At 43.8% G+C, this 16,402-nt stretch overlaps 2 protein-coding genes across 5 annotated transcripts in view; one reads left to right on the top strand and one right to left on the bottom strand.

The window, feature by feature from the left end:
- The window catches only part of LOC142940098 (protein CutA homolog), a 2,993-nt gene extending 423 nt beyond the window's left edge, over window positions 1–2,570 (top strand). The window contains exons 1-7 of one of the 3 annotated variants that reach the window (XM_076082994.1): window positions 135–296; window positions 966–1,031; window positions 1,118–1,266; window positions 1,378–1,437; window positions 1,513–1,558; window positions 1,988–2,037; window positions 2,153–2,570. In XM_076082994.1, coding sequence (XP_075939109.1) covers window positions 969–1,031; window positions 1,118–1,266; window positions 1,378–1,437; window positions 1,513–1,558; window positions 1,988–2,037; window positions 2,153–2,252 — 468 coding nt within the window. In that variant the 5' untranslated portion in view covers window positions 135–296; window positions 966–968 and the 3' untranslated portion in view covers window positions 2,253–2,570. Of the gene's footprint in view, window positions 1–134; window positions 297–877; window positions 1,032–1,117; window positions 1,267–1,377; window positions 1,438–1,512; window positions 1,559–1,987; window positions 2,038–2,152 lie in introns of those variants that run through there. The other 2 variants (XM_076082995.1, XM_076082993.1) reach the window with 2 other exon arrangements.
- A 1,500-nt stretch (window positions 2,571–4,070) lies between these two features.
- On the bottom strand, window positions 4,071–15,786 carry LOC142940113 (somatostatin receptor 3). Of its 2 annotated transcripts, XM_076083020.1 has the most exons (3): window positions 15,687–15,786; window positions 5,375–6,177; window positions 4,072–5,114 (listed from the first exon to the last, which is right to left on the bottom strand). In XM_076083020.1, exons 2-3 carry the CDS (start codon window positions 6,110–6,112, stop codon window positions 4,458–4,460), a joined length of 1,395 nt encoding a protein of 464 aa, XP_075939135.1. In that variant the 5' UTR covers window positions 6,113–6,177; window positions 15,687–15,786; the 3' UTR covers window positions 4,072–4,457. The 2 variants fall into 2 exon arrangements, with proteins under 2 accessions (XP_075939136.1, XP_075939135.1); XM_076083021.1 differs by lacking the exon at window positions 15,687–15,786 and having other exon boundaries at window positions 4,071–5,114; window positions 5,375–6,508.
- Window positions 15,787–16,402: the final 616 nt, after the last annotated feature.

Below are 16,402 nucleotides of genomic sequence, written 5' to 3'. Positions count from 1 at the left end.
ATATATATTTTATACTTGAGGGTAAATAGCTGCCTGGGTTCTACAGTTTGTTTATTTTATGGAATAAGTTAATGAGATCAGACATTATGCTACTGTACTACTGTACTTCATGAGTACTCTGTAGGAAATACTCCTTTTGGGTTCTATATTAGCAGTTCTCACATTTGAAATGTGGCAGCTTGACAAGTTGTAAAATATGTCCTTTTATAAGATAAAGAAGGTCTGTTGTGTTAAAATGTGTGACATGATTAAGAAGATCATCCACAGATAACATGAAGAGTTAACATTCATCACATGTGAGTCAGTGGTTGAAATACTGAGATTGTGTTTCTCTTCCATCGTTTGCTTTGTTCTGTATTGTGTAGTTTGAGAGACGTTGGTGTTGAACTGTGATCTACATCGTGCTCTGTTGCTCTTTACAGTGAAGTTCTTTCTGAGGACAAACCGTCACATCACTCTCCTGATTATTTATCAGTAACAGCAGCAATGACTGTGGACTTATGTAACAAAGTACTTTTACTTAAGTACTGTACTCCTCCCTCTTCCTCCCTCCTCAGTACAGTTTTAATGTACTTGTACTTCACTTGAGCACTTCCATGTTATACTTCTTTATACTACATTTCAGAGGTACATCTTGTACTTTTTGCTCCTCTAGTACAGAAACATGTTTTTCAAAATAAGACATGCTCATAAGATATGATGCGATGTAATATAGCAGCTATAATGGTGTCATATGAAGTATTTAAATGGATGAAGTACAACGTTAAAGGTTTGTTAGTGAAGAACAGAATCTTCTCTGAGAGGAGTCTTTCTGCATAATGAGCTCTTTTACTTTGGTAACACTTTGAGTTCAGGACGTTTACTTGTTGTTGTTTAGACGATGTCAGTCAGGCTGTTACTGAAGTAAAGTATCCGAGTACTTCCTCCACCGCTGTGGCTAACCGTCTTGTCTTTGAGCGGCTCAGGTGATGCTCATCGGACCGCTCGGTGCAGAGACGCTGCGAGGTGGACCCTGGAAGGCTGTGACTGTGGTGAGTGCTGATCTGCTGTTGATCTCCGTGCTCTGGACTCACGCGTCCCTCTGTTTGTGGGTCTCATCCTCCGGTTCCTCCTCCAGACGGTGCTCCTGAGTGTGTTTATGTTCCCGCTGCTGAGGACGGTTGGACTGAGAGCGTTCTCCATGGCTTCTGAGACGTACACGCCGGGGACTCACTCGGCCGCCTTCGTCACTTGTCCCAACGACACGGTGGCTAAAGACTTGGCCAGGTGACACAACCAGCAGCCATCTCGCTTCTGTGCTTAACAAACGAGAATGAAAACGTCCCATCCCGTGTGGGCGGACGATGAACACTTGTCTCCTTGTCTTCTGTCCCTCAGGGCCATCGTGGAAAAGAAGCTCGCCGCTTGTGTGAACATCGTCCCAGCGATCACGTCTGTGTGAGTGTACATAAATAACGATGACTCACTGGGAGTTATTAGATGACATATTCCTCATTCCTCTCGTCCCTTCAGATATGAGTGGCAGGGAAAGATCGAGGAGGACAGCGAGGTGCTGCTGGTGAGTGTTGACTGTGATGTTTCAGCCTCTAAATCCTCTTTATTCAACACCGTGGTGAGTTACTGTCACTGCTACAGCTGCAGCAGCACTTAGACAGAGGTACGGCTGGTATTCTATCAATACCACCGTTAATACTTCATTATTGACAGTAATAGTAAACATAACTTCATTGTAACTTTTCACGGCGATGGCAGCGCAGGTTATCTTGTATCTGGCAACAGTACAAAAAGATGATTCTTTATTATAAATGTCCCTCACAGGTCCACTTAACTCTGAAATCAATCCTCAGGACCAGACGCACTACTTTGTGTCTTGTCACTCCGTCTCATTAACATCCGCGGTCACACTGTGTGTTGAACCGTGACCAACGTTCGCTCGTGATCCTTCAATGTGATGAAATTCTAATCTGTCGTCTTCTCTCCTGTCCAGATGATTAAAACAAGAAGTTCCAAGGTTCCCGCTCTGGCCGAATACGTCCGGTAGGTTCACTTATAAACCGCCTCGCTCTCACAGGAACTCCGTGTGTTGCTCCGTTAGCCGCCGTGACTCGTGCACTCACAGAGTATCGCTGTCTGTGCGTCCTGTCCTCTCCAGCTCCAACCATCCTTATGAGGTGGCCGAGGTCATCAGCCTGCCCATCGAGCAGGGCAACCCGCCCTACCTCAAGTGGATAGGAGACGCAGTCCCCGAGTAAAGGACGGCCTCAAAGACGCATCGAGACGCTTCCCGACATCTGTGACGTGTCCGTCATGTGAATCAGAGACATTTTGAGAAGATACGGCTGAAAGATGTTCTTTCTTTGTTTTGAGTCTTGTGTTTAACGTTCTTCCTCTCCAGCTGGTTTACCTCTAGAGGGCAGCCTCTGCCTCTTTAAAGGTAACCAGCTGCAGAATGAACTCTGCTTCAGCTTTCACTCACCACGTACATGTTGGAAGTGACGACACATCTGTTGGGTTTCTCCTTCCTTTTGTGAACGAAGCATTTTTGCAATAAAAAGGACTCATTTTTTAAATTGGTGTGAAGTGTTTCTTGGTGAACAACGTGCAGTAAAGTCGAGGTCTACATGCGCACGTTACATACCGTCTACATGCACGCGTTACATACGTCTACGTGCACACGTTACATACCGTCTACATGCACGCGTTACATACGTCTACGTGCACACGTTACATACCGTCTATGTGCACGTGTTACATACGTCTACGTGCACACGTTACATACGTCTACACGTTACATACCGTCTACATGCACGTGTTACATACGTCTACGTGCACACGTTACATACGTCTACGTGCACACGTTACATACGTCTACGTGCACACGTTACATACGTCTACGTGCACACGTTACATACCGTCTACGTGCACGTGTTACATACGTCTACGTGCACACGTTACATACGTCTACGTGCACACGTTACATACCGTCTACATGCACGTGTTACATACGTCTACATGCACGTGTTACATACCGTCTACGTGCACGTGTTACATACGTCTACGTGCACGCGTTACATACCGTCTACGTGCACGTGTTACATACCGTCTATGTGCACGTGTTACATACGTCTACGTGCACACGTTACATACGTCTACGTGCACACGTTACATACCGTCTACATGCACGTGTTACATACCGTCTACATGCACGTGTTACATACGTCTACATGCATGCGTTACATACCGTCGGCGTCTACGTGCACGCGTTACATACGTCTACGTGCACGTGTTGCATACGTCTACGCGTTACATACGTCTACATGCACACGTTACATACGTCTACATGCACGCGTTGCGTACGTCTGCGTGCACGTGTTAGCTGTTTACAGCACTTTTCTCTGGAGCTAGAACGATCCAGACATGCTGCCTCTGAGCTCCTTCAGGATTAAAGTTTCTATCGACATAATAAACTGACAGCCGGTGGAATATCATCCGTAAACATTTATTGAGCTCACCACATTACACTTGGCTTTTGTACTTTGACAACACTGCTGATATAATACAACATATTAATGCGACCACAAAGAAAACAAAAAGCATGAGTTGGGCAAATTGGGCTTGTGGTTTAACTTAAATAAATAAGATATAGAATTCACAATAAACTACAAAACACACACATCTTCTATTTCAACCATCGAATCGACAAAGTAGCTTTAGCATGAAGCACAGAATCCTTCACAAAGAACACTTAACATGGATGTTCATCGTTGACAAAAGGTAAACGTTGTTTAGTTCTTTCATATTTAAAGAGGATTTCATGAATAATACAAACAGGATCATCAGTTCCAGTCACACAGCAAAGAGACTTTAAACCTTCTTCTTGAAACATAATTCTCTCTGTAGTAAGTGAAGCAAGTTTGTGACAAAAATGCACTAAACAGTGAAATTCGTTTACATTCGACGGCTGTTTTGGTAAAAAGTCAAGATATTCCACATTCTTTGTTTCGCACTGAATCATCAGTTGTTTCCTCCACAGTGTCATTTTCAACACGACATCAATAAATACACATATATATATATAAAACAAATCTGCTCTTTGATGGAGCAGATCTCGTAGCTGAAGCCCTCACTACCCAGAATGCACAGCGTTGCATCAGTCAACGACCTTCTTGGTGCCTTTAAGATGAACATATAAATACTTAAGAACTATATTCTGTACTTCACAATCCTTACAGCCAGTGTTTCAACCCAACATGGTTAACTTCAACTTACATTATTTTAACTTTCACACACCGTGACAAAAAAACACAGATACTGTCAGAATATTATGTGATGCAAAAGATCTGACCCCAACTTTAACATTTGCATATTGTAAAATAGTCTCTCCACGTGATCCAACGCTGAGCCTGTAATCTGTAGCTGTGTGTAATGTTCACATTTGCTTAAACTGGTTTCTGCTCTTACAGATAGCTGATCTCCAGCACCGGTTGGTTGTCCGGCCGTTCTTCAGGTTGTGACCTGCTGTTTCTACTTTTACCGGCCTCCTCAGCAGCATCCCGGCCGGATCCTTCCTCGTGCTCCGGTTCGGGTTTCCCTCTCTGCACACGAGTCCTTGATCCCTCTGCCGCTCCGCTGTGGTTTCCGTTCTGTGACGTTTTGCGTATTTCCCTCATCCGTACGTCCCCTCCCGTCCCATTGATCTCCTCTTCTTCCTGTCCCCCGCGCTCCCTCCGTTGCGCGTCGTCTTCGCTCTTTAGCGCTTGGAGCACGATGCCGCCCCACTCCTCCGTCGGCCGCTGCGCCCTGTCGTTGTTCTTCACCCGACGCGAGGCGCCGAACAGGGCCTTCCTGAAGCCCCTCTTGAAGTTGTCCGACAGGAAGCCGTACAGTATGGGGTTGGCGCAGCTGTTCGCGTACGACAGCACGACAACGAAAAAGTAGAGCCCCCTGAAGTCGCCGGGCAGCACCACCAGGAGGTTGACGATGTTCAGAGCGTAGAACGGCAGCCAGCAGAGGACGAACACGGCCACCACCACGACCACCATCCTGGTGATCTTACGCTCCGACTTCCTGCGCCGAGACGACGTGGCCTGCGCCCGTTTTCCAACGCTGCGCACCTTTGAGAGACAAGACAAAGAGCGTTTAATGCGTAAACACACATTCACTAGTAAAGAGTCAACTCACCCAAATCAAAGAATCGTTTTCTCAATCAGTATTTTGAGGTTATGAACCTACGATTTCTGCGGTGAACAACAACGTCGAACCACTTTTGACCAAATAAATAGTTTGTGCTGTGTGTCACGTCTCCAGCAAGTACGACATTCTTCTTATGAATACACCTTTCAGTAGTTAAATCATATTAATTAAATGCGTTTACCTTGATGACGATCAGCAGGTAGCACAGGCAGATGACCAGCAGGGGGCAGAAGAAGCCCACGGTGCACGTGTACACGATGAAAGACGTCTTCCACACCTCCGCCGGCTCGGGCCACACGATGCTGCAGTTCCCGTCATCCTTCAGCACGTCGGCGAACACCACCACCGGCAGCACCACCACGAAGGACCCCGCCCAAACCGTGGCACTGATGGCCTTGGCCACGCGGGGGCGCCGCCACCAGAAGGAGCGGATGGGGTGCACCACGGCCAGGTAGCGGTCCACCGACATCACGGTCAGGCAGAAGATGCTGGTGAACTGGTTGATGGCGTCGACTGTCATGACCACGCGGCACATCAAGGAGCCGAAGGGCCAAGAGAGCAGAGCGTTCTGCGCCGCCAGGAAGGGCAGGCCCAGCATGAAGAGCTCGTCCGCAATGGCTAAGTTGAGGATGTAGATGTTGGTGACCGACTCGTTCTTGGTGTAGTTGACGATGACGTGGATGACCAGCGTGTTGCCCACGAGGCCGACAACGCACACTATCCCGTAGATGAGAGGGATGAAGATCCCGGCCAAGCCGGGGAGGGATCCGGGGTCCGGTTTGGTGCCGTTGAAGAGGAACGAGCCGTCGCTCGGAGAGAAGCCGAGTAGAAGCGGTTGGGAAGGAGTGGAGAGGAGCGAGGAGTGAAGGGGGATGGAGTTGTTGCTCCAGGTAGCTGTGGGGGCCTGGATGAGCTCCATGGAGGCTTTAAGGAATAAGAGGCAACAGAAGCTGATGAGATCCCATCAGTGGCAGGTCGACCGCCCTGCAAGAGGAGGCAAAGTTATATGATTTCATACACAAGACCGTTTAAAGTGCTTTACATAACACAACCGTGTAGTTTAACATGGCACATCAAGTCTGTGTTCTTTGGCGGAAATTGTCCAAAACGAATTCAAACTCACGTTGAATCAACGTTTACACACCGACTGTAAAAACTTCCATCTGTCATTAAAGGAACAGGTTTGATTTTCTTCACTTATTTTCCGCATTCATTACAAATGTTGAATTTACTAAATGAACATCGTGCTGTACTGAAGAAGACTTGAAACTAGAGATTGAGACCATAAACTCATGTTTACAATGTTTACTGAGGTAATAAATCAAGAGAGAAGTAGAGTCATTTTCTCATAGACTTCTATACAACCAGAGGAGTCGCCCCCTGGTGGACATTAGAGAGAATGCAGCTTTAACACATGAAGCTTTGGATTCACTTTTCAGAGCCGGAGGTTGACGCCTGCTTTGACCCGAGCTGCCCCGATCTTTTTTTGTCGACGCAGCCACTTGCTGTTGGCCAGCGACCCCTGATGTAATGTGCCTTTAGATCAGAAGTGAAGCACATTGACCGGAAAATATCAAACTATTCTTTCAAACACCATAAATAAGAAATGCAGCATACGACATTAAAACTTAAAAAAAAATAATATGAAAAGGAAGAGAAACAAAAACACAACTCTATTACTTAATTTACTGTTATAGATAAATGAGGGTATATGTGCAGTCAACATGGCTGCTGCTGAAGGAGCGGACGGTCAAGCGTTTGAAAAGTTTGGTCTGATCTCAGACCAGCGACGCTTGTAGAATACTAAACTACCAATCAACAGCTCTCCTTCCGTCACAACAACAACAAGCCGGCAGCGGAACAGAAACATAACGCATTTAGTTGCATTAGACCTGTTTATGAAGCCAAACCGGCCTCCTAATAGCTACCAGACCAGGCGCAGGCACACCCTCATCCCTCGCTGCCGTGCTTCATAACTGGTGGTCTGTTAGGAAGGAAACGTCCTGACCTGTGGAGGGAAACATGTCAACCTACACAGAGAGGAAGGCACAACGCTGCAAGATGGAGTGAGAGGTATTCACCACATCAACTAGCAAACTACAGTGTGTTCAGCTAAACAAGCTTTAGGCTTTAATATTGCAAAGATACATGGAATAGTATTTGATTATTATTATTAATAAAGAAACACCACCACCTCTTCGTCATCTCCTCTGATGAAGATGGTCGACTGAATCTTCCTCATTTCTCTCTGAGATGTTTGTTCTCTTTCTCGGCTGAACGTCAGCGCCTCAACATCTCAACGTGACGACCTGAGCCACTTATTACTGCACTCACATCATCCAGGATAAATACTAAATGAGTCTGATTCAGGTGAGCAAGCAATTTAACAAGAATGAATCAGTATCATCACAGAGTGACGGTGCTTTTGCAACAAGCTTTATTCCTACTTACAGGTATAATATATAACCTTTCTGCAATAAAATGTCTAAAAACCAACTAGACCTGTCACGGTTAGGCTGTGTGTGTGTGTGTGTGTGTGTGTGTGTGTGTGTGTGTGTGTGTGTGTGTGTGCTGTGGGCGTGGCTCCGCCCTGCTCTCCTCCCGGCTCCCTCCTGATTACACTCATTCACCTCACCGTCCCAGTCCACCCAGCTGCTTTCCATCTACTCATCACCCAACAGTATATCTAACAGTATTCCCTGGTTGTGTCTGCTTTTGGGTCCGTGACAAGACCGATGTTATATATGTAGTTGAGTGGTCTACTGACATTTAACAAGCCCTGAGAAACCTGTAGTGTTAATCAAGGCAAGGGTGCGTTTCATTTGGTCGCCTGTTGGTGGCGTCACATCCTTTGTGCATGCGTCAGCGTTGCGGTTGTCTCACCGAAGCCGTCATAAAATGACACACTTTTTAGTTATTGTTTGACTTTAACACGAAGGATCTTATCAAGAGAAACGAGCCGAGCTAACGTTAGCAGCAGCTCGGGACGTCCTGCGTCCTCTGAACAGCTTCAGAGAAACTGACTTTTAACGTGAAGTTCTTTGTGAGGAGGAGACCTCTGCTGTTTTTATTTAACAACCACATTCAACAAATTGAAAACTATATGGTAAAACATTTGCTCGACTTTAGTCGTGCGTTAATAATAAAAGGAAAACCTAATTTGTAACATATTGAATATCAATAATAAAATAAACTAAATGCACACGATTAATATTGAAGATGCAGCAGCACGCTGTGGAGTTCTGCAGATCATAAATCATAACAATGTGGAGGAGGGAGACACAGTCTGACCTGAACCAGGACTCGGACGCCTTCTTCTTTTCTAAATCATACGTGATTACAGGAACATGGGAAAGGCTTTTTTTTTTTTATACAAAACTCAATATATCGTCACTGAATGTGCGGCTGAGGACACACCGGAGAGTTCTCTTAATCACGCACGTGCTCCTGATTTCCAGGATGCGCAGCACAACACCTGCCACTCTAATCTCCGACACTCACAAAGGAGCAGACGGACAATCCGTCTTCCCAGAGGTCGTCCTCTTTTGTCCTCCGTGCTGAGAAAACGGAGACGAGGCCCCAAAAGGCCGTTCAGCATCGTCGATGGAAGAGACAAACAGGAGAGTCAGAACCAGAGCTGATTGACGAGCCGCTGCTCTTTACGTTCACGTGTACAAAAGGAAACAGTGACATCTAACGAGCCCTGTGGAGCGCAGATACTGTAGCTATCAGGGCAACTTTCTTTCTGAACCCTAAGACCCGCCGGAGGGATTGAAAAGCATCTTTTCTTTAAACAATTTCTCTAAAACACGTTTATCACATGACGCTGTGAAAGAAGGCGTTATCGTCGGATTGTCATCTTTCTGACAGTCGTTGAACACATCATGAGTGATAAACTCTTCTCTCAGAAAAAGCTACCAAATGGAAGATTACAATCTCATCAACAACACTTTATTCTACACGTCTCAGTGAAGATCTGAACCAGATGAATCATGTCAGAGATTGTGAGCAAACAACTGCTTTGGGTTTAAGAGCCAGAGTCTCGATTGTTTTTGACATGAAACCCTGAGACCTGAAGAGTCCCTCCTCTCATCCTGAGATCTCACACAGAACATGTGATGCTGCTTTTAGTGAAGCTAGTAGAGACAGAGTCCTCGTAGCAGAAACATGTGGAGACACTGAGGTTTAAAGAGTGTTTAAAGGAACAGACCGGGAGAGTTGTTGTTGTTGTTCTTCAATCAAGTGACAGTCAACGGTTCACAGTTTGTACCTGAAACAGAGCGACATTTCTGAGGGAACATTTTGAACTAATATCTAATCTAACGGATGTCTCTTCATCTCAAAGGTCTTATTATTCAAAGTCTTACGACGAGATTTCCTCCAGAACTATTTTCAGATCAACACTGAGTGGAATGACTAACGACTGTGAGATGGTGGAAACCGAAGCAGAGCTGAAAGAAGAGAGAATATTGAACTAAAACATCTCTTTCGTTCACTGCTTTCTATAACTTGTCTTCTTTCAGACGAGTGGACAGAAAACCTGAAAAATACACATCCAGGTGTTTATTTTACTACTTTGTCTGTTTACGTCTGTAGATTTCTCCTAAATTCACCAAAAGTTATCTCATTTGCATATTTCAACGTAACATTTAGATTTTTTTAAATGACAGTATTTTCCTGATTTATGGAGATATACGAGGGGAGATATCCAGAATCCCACACACACAGCTGTTCCTCATCAGCCCTTCAGTTCACTGACCTTCACACCTGCTTCACATCTTCTGTTGTACGAACACCGCTTCATCTCCACCTGCATTCTGTCAGTCGGACCAAGTTGCTTTTTGTTTCATGTCACCTGTACCTGTCGGTCTGTTTACGTTACTCATGTAGTCTAGAATCTATTGACCTGGATTGTTAAACCATCGGCACTCTGTCTGAAGTTTTGACTCTAAAACACTTTTTTCTAACAACTACAAACAGTCTATCTACATTAGATACAGCATTCAACACTAAAAGCCTGTGTGTCGTTTGTTATCAATTAATCAATCACCTGCTCCCAGAATGCACCTGTGAAACAGCTGCAACCTATTAGATCAGCTAGAAATCAGAGCCTGAACGCTGTAGTGAAGAAGACTTGAAACTAGAGATTGAGACCATAAACTCATGTTTACAATGTTTACTGAGGTAATAAATCAAGAGAGAAGTAGAGTCATTTTCTCATAGACTTCTATACAACCAGAGGAGTCGCCCCCTGGTGGACACTAGAGAGAATGCAGCTTTAACACATGAAGAACCAGAGGTTGACTTCTGTCCATATCAGATATGGTCAGGCGGATGTGTTCCAAGACGCATCACAATCAATAAGGAAATTAATCTTTAGCTAAGCCCCGCCCCTAAAGCATCCCCTGCTTTATGGTCTGTTTGACTCTAAATGGACCATAATGTACTAAATGAACATCATGCTGTATTGAAGAAGACTTGAAACTAGAGATTGAGACCATAAACTCATGTTTACAATGTTTACTGAGGTAATAAATCAAGAGAGAAGTAGAGTCATTTTCTCATAGACAGAGGAGTCGCCCCCTGGTGGACATTAGAGAGAATGCAGGTTTAACACATGAAGAAATTACATTAGATACAGCATTACATTACATTACATTAGATACAGCATTCAACACTAAAAGCCTGTGTGTCGTTTGTTATCAATTAATCAATCACCTGCTCCCAGAATGCACCTGTGAAACAGCTGCAACCTATTAGATCAGCTAGAAATCAGAGCCTGAACGCTGTAGTGAAGAAGACTTGAAACTAGAGATTGAGACCATAAACTCATGTTTACAATGTTTACTGAGGTAATAAATCAAGAGAGAAGTAGAGTCATTTTCTCATAGACTTCTATACAACCAGAGGAGTCGCCCCCTGGTGGACACTAGAGAGAATGCAGCTTTAACACATGAAGAACCAGAGGTTGACTTCTGTCCATATCAGATATGGTCAGGCGGATGTGTTCCAAGACGCATCACAATCAATAAGGAAATTAATCTTTAGCTAAGCCCCGCCCCTAAAGCATCCCCTGCTTTATGGTCTGTTTGACTCTAAATGGACCATAATGTACTAAATGAACATCATGCTGTATTGAAGAAGACTTGAAACTAGAGATTGAGACCATAAACTCATGTTTACAATGTTTACTGAGGTAATAAATCAAGAGAGAAGTAGAGTCATTTTCTCATAGACAGAGGAGTCGCCCCCTGGTGGACATTAGAGAGAATGCAGGTTTAACACATGAAGAAATGACTTCACCTGAAAGACCCGGAGGTTGCCGCCTGGTTTCCACACGGCTACAGTTGTGATCCCACAGAAATGACATATTTTACAGTTTCCATTACTGTCAAACATGGACAGCGTGGCGTCCCACCAGGTCGAGTGCACCGTTGAGGCTGCAGCTCTTCCTTTCTTTGTCGTCTCTCTTACTATCAAATAAAGAGGAAATGAACAAAATGAACGCACATGATGATCAAACACATCATTCACAACAAACCACTCAACCTCTGAATTCATTTCAACTGAAACTGAACTCTCTGACAGCAGTCCGTGCTGTTGACTGTGTGTGTATGAGAGGCCTCTTCATGGTCACATGGTTCATGCTGGGTTGGGGGGGGGGGGGGGTAAACGTGTAATTACCTCACAGGAGTTTGAAGCTTTGTTCAACAAACGACCTGCTGATGTGAGCGACAGACAATTAACACAAATGTCTGGTAAATATTTAGTCAGTGAAGTGGATTCATGCTGCTCGCTCTCTTCATTAGTTACCTTCTCTTCATTAGTTACCTTCTCTTAATGCATGTTAGGACCTTTGCATTGTTTCTCCTTCACCTGGTGTGTAGATAACAAGATAACAGTTGGTTCCATTTGGAGACGTCACTCAGAGTGAATTTGCATGGAATTTATTTCATCGTTTGCATTTTAGAGAACATTTCGTGGCGGTTAAGATGCTGTTGCCCGCTCGTTTATCTTAATGTCACTGATCTGTCGTTGATGCTTTCCATTAAAACTCATCAATTTCCTCCACACACACACACACACTGTACTCTACACACACCGAACACATACCTGAAGCACAAAACCATCACCTCCACACATGGCTGCACCGCTGTCCTCACGCACACACACACACACACACACACTCTGTCCTCACACACACACACACACACACACACTCTGTCCTCACACACACACACACACACACACACACACATTCTGTATAAGCATTGACGCCTGAAACACACACTCTTGTATGTGTGAGTGTGACGTGACTCTGTGCTGGTGTGTCTGCTAATAACATGATGCAACAGTTATACTCACACTAAGAGGCAATATTGTTCCCAGGATGTTACAGGGAATACATATTTCCAACATCAGAAGTTTGCTCCAATATAATTACAATATTTTATATTTATATATATATATATATATATATATATTGGGATATTTGTGTAGATGTACAGTATTTATGTATTCATGTGTAGATTGAAATGTGTCCCATATTACTACATAACTCATTCGACGCCTCTCACTGACCCATTAACCTGATCACACATAGGATGGACACACACACACACACACACACACACACACACACACACACACAGTTATTACTATATGCAAAGTTCAGTATGCAGATGTTATTATTAAGTGTGTGTTCTGGTCATTCAGCTGGCAGACGATTCCACTTTAAAGACAAGTCAGTATAAATGTATAAATGTATAAATGTATAAATGTATAAATGTGAGGGAGCTGCACCGTCAGCTGACTGACGGCCCGTCCCTCTTATTCCCCTCAGGACTCTCCTTCCTCTGTCACCGTTCAATTAACGGATTACAGCCTGACGGACCAGGTCCACTCCTCTCTCCCTCCACGCCTTCTCATCAGGACTCACATTCATCTGATCGATTCTCACACGAGCTGTGAAATGCAAAGAACCCCACAGAAGCATCTGAAGATCAGCGTAGAGGAGCGCTCACATGACACCATCACCTACACAGAACATCACTCTACTCTGAGAGGAGACACATGTTTAGTGTGTTACTGACGTGTGTCAGTGTTTCTGAACACAGTTAACTCCTCTTCACACACACACACACACACACACACACACACACACAGCATGCAGTCCAACAGATACATGTAATCACACAACCAATAGGCCGCATGAGCAGAACCCAATGAGACACAGTCAGAGGTTTGAGTGGATGTTAGACGATGAAGTGAAAAGCTCCTGTTTCCTCAGAGAGAGAGAGAGAGGGAGAGAGAGACAGGGGGAGAGAGAGAGAGAGAGAGAGAGAGAGAGAGACACAGAGGGAGAGAGAGACAGAGAGAGAGACAGAGACAGACAGAGAGAGACAGAGACAGAGAGAGACAGGGGGAGAGAGAGAGAGACAGAGAGAGAGAGAGACAGAGAGAGAGACAGAGAGACAGAGAGAGAGACAGAGAGAGACAGGGGGAGAGAGAGACAGAGAGAGAGAGAGAGAGAGAGAGACAGAGAGAGAGAGAGACAGAGAGAGAGAGAGAGAGAGAGAGAGACAGAGAGAGACAGGGGGAGAGAGAGACAGAGAGAGAGACAGACAGAGAGAGAGACAGAGACAGACAGAGACAGAGAGAGACAGGGGGAGAGACGTTAATGTGAGTTTATATTATTTTCTACTTCCACAGAGAACTGGAGGTTTTTTTCTCTCTTCATTATTTTTCCTCTTTAGATGATTTGAGGACTAACTTGTCGTTTAGCTTTTAGTCTCTTTAGTAGTTTTTTAAATGTTTTTTTCATGCTGATTTATTTATAATAACTTTATGAGCTCATCTCTACACACAAGATATAAAGAAGTGTTTTTGTGTGATTGTTTGTGGAGAAACAGTTTTACAGATCTGTCGATTAAATCAACTCATCGATGAGTCAACTCAATACTTTGATGGTTAGTCGACTCTTTGGTTTCCCTCTCTTTTCTCCCACCTCCTCTTCTTTCCTTTCTCTCTCTCTCTCTCTCCTCTCCTCTCATCTCTAGTCTCTCCTTCTTTCTTTTCCTCTCCTCTCCACACTGGTCTCCTCTCATTTTACCTTCTTTCACTTCCTTTTTTATTCTCTATCTCTCCGTCCCCTCCTCTGGTCTTCTGTTCCAGTGAACCATTTATCCCAAGTACCCCCCCCCCCCCTCTCATAAACACGTGTCCCCTCATCCCTCTCTCGTGGCCTTGATGATCAGTCTATCCTCAGATCTCTGCATTCAGAGGCTCTCAGAGGGTTAAAGTATTTCACAAGAAACGCAGCAAACATCAGGTCAATCTGAAGTCCAACTAACAACAGTTAGTGCTACAGAATGTTTCTTAATACTTCTACTACTAATACTACTACTACTACCACCTCTACTACTACTAATACTACTAATACTACCACCTCTACTACTACTAATACTACTGATACTACCACCTCTACTACTACTACTACTACTACTAATACTAACACCTCTACTACTACTAATACTACCACCTCTACTACTACTATTACTACTAATACCACTAATACTACCACCTCTACTTCTACTATTACTACTAATACTACCACCTCTACTACTACTAATACTACTAATACTACCACCTCTACTACTACTAATACTACTAATACTACCACCTCTACTACTACTATTACTACTATTACTACCACCTCTACTACTACTAATACTACTGATACTACCACCTCTACTACTACTACTACTACTACTAATACTAACACCTCTACTACTACTAATACTACCACCTCTACTACTACTATTACTACTAATACCACTAATACTACCACCTCTACTTCTACTATTACTACTAATACTACCACCTCTACTACTACTAATACTACTAATACTACCACCTCTACTACTACTAATACTACTAATACTACCACCTCTACTACTACTATTACTACTATTACTACTACCACCACTACTACTACTGCTACTACTACTACTACTACTATAGCCTAGTACTAGTTTACTGCACCGTGTACTGCATGTATCTGTGTGTATGTGAGAGACAGAGAGTTACCTCGTGTTGGATCAAAACTAGACTTTATGTGTAAATATTGTTCTAGTTTTAAGCCACATATAATAATAATACCTCAATGTTTCTGTCAGATGAGCAGCAGCTTTAAATGGTCCGTGAACGCAGAGATGCTCGTGTAACAATGAGATAGTGAGATTTGAATACACGCACCGCACAGAGGAGAGCTGCACGAGCTCCTTTATTAAAAACACCGCGTGCACCACGTGAAACACCGCAACGCAAATCCTCCAGCTGCTCGGTGTCGATAAGACAACGAGATATTTGACTAACTGCCATAAAGTTATGAAAGAATGAAAAGAAGCTCTCGTTTAATCTCTGACGGAGTGTTAGATATGAAAATACTGTGAAGACGCATCGAAAGGACACATAATAAAACAATAACTCACCTCAATGATCCAGATGTTGGCGGTGTTTTATTACGGTCCAGTTGAGGTTAAATTACCCGAATTAGATTTGAGAACTGTCGCGTGGAGCAGCTCCGTGTGCGCACCGAGAGACCAGAGACCAGCCTCCACACACACACACACACACACACACACACACACACACACACTCACGCAATCATGGTGCTGATGATGTAATCGGTCAGTTTAGTTCGTACAGCCCGTGTGGACCGAGCTGTACGCTTCAGTCCATCAATACTCGGGTAGTTTGTGATATTTGAGTTGAGTTCTTCAGGTAAACGTTATTTATTAAATCTTCATTATAAAACCTTTTAAATGTTCCTCCTTCATTCTCTCTCTAGTTCTAGAAGCATGCAGAGGTTAAAGTACCCAGTTAAACAGTGTGTCAAGCAAAAGTCAAACAAAAACTACAGAATATATATATATATATATATATATATGTACACAGTATGATACTGTGTTAAATAGGACTTTAAACCAGCTCAGTGCGGCTCCTTTAATACCAATCAAATGTTCTGATTTTATGAAAAGTTGACATTTTAGAGTTGCATAGTTTTCACCAGAGAGGTTCTCTACATGTTCTAAGTAAACACTCCTGTAGGGAGGAGTTCCTCACGTTACACTTTTCTCAGGAACATTTCGTTGCTGTTAATATCTGAACTTTAAGATGTGACTTGACTCATAATAATTTCAGTCTC

This window comes from Anarhichas minor, unplaced genomic scaffold (assembly GCF_050575085.1).
Source record: "Anarhichas minor isolate MPS153535 unplaced genomic scaffold, ASM5057508v1 ptg000114l, whole genome shotgun sequence".
NCBI classification, from domain to species: domain Eukaryota; kingdom Metazoa; phylum Chordata; class Actinopteri; order Perciformes; family Anarhichadidae; genus Anarhichas; species Anarhichas minor.
This window is presented reverse-complemented; position numbering and strand designations above follow the sequence as displayed.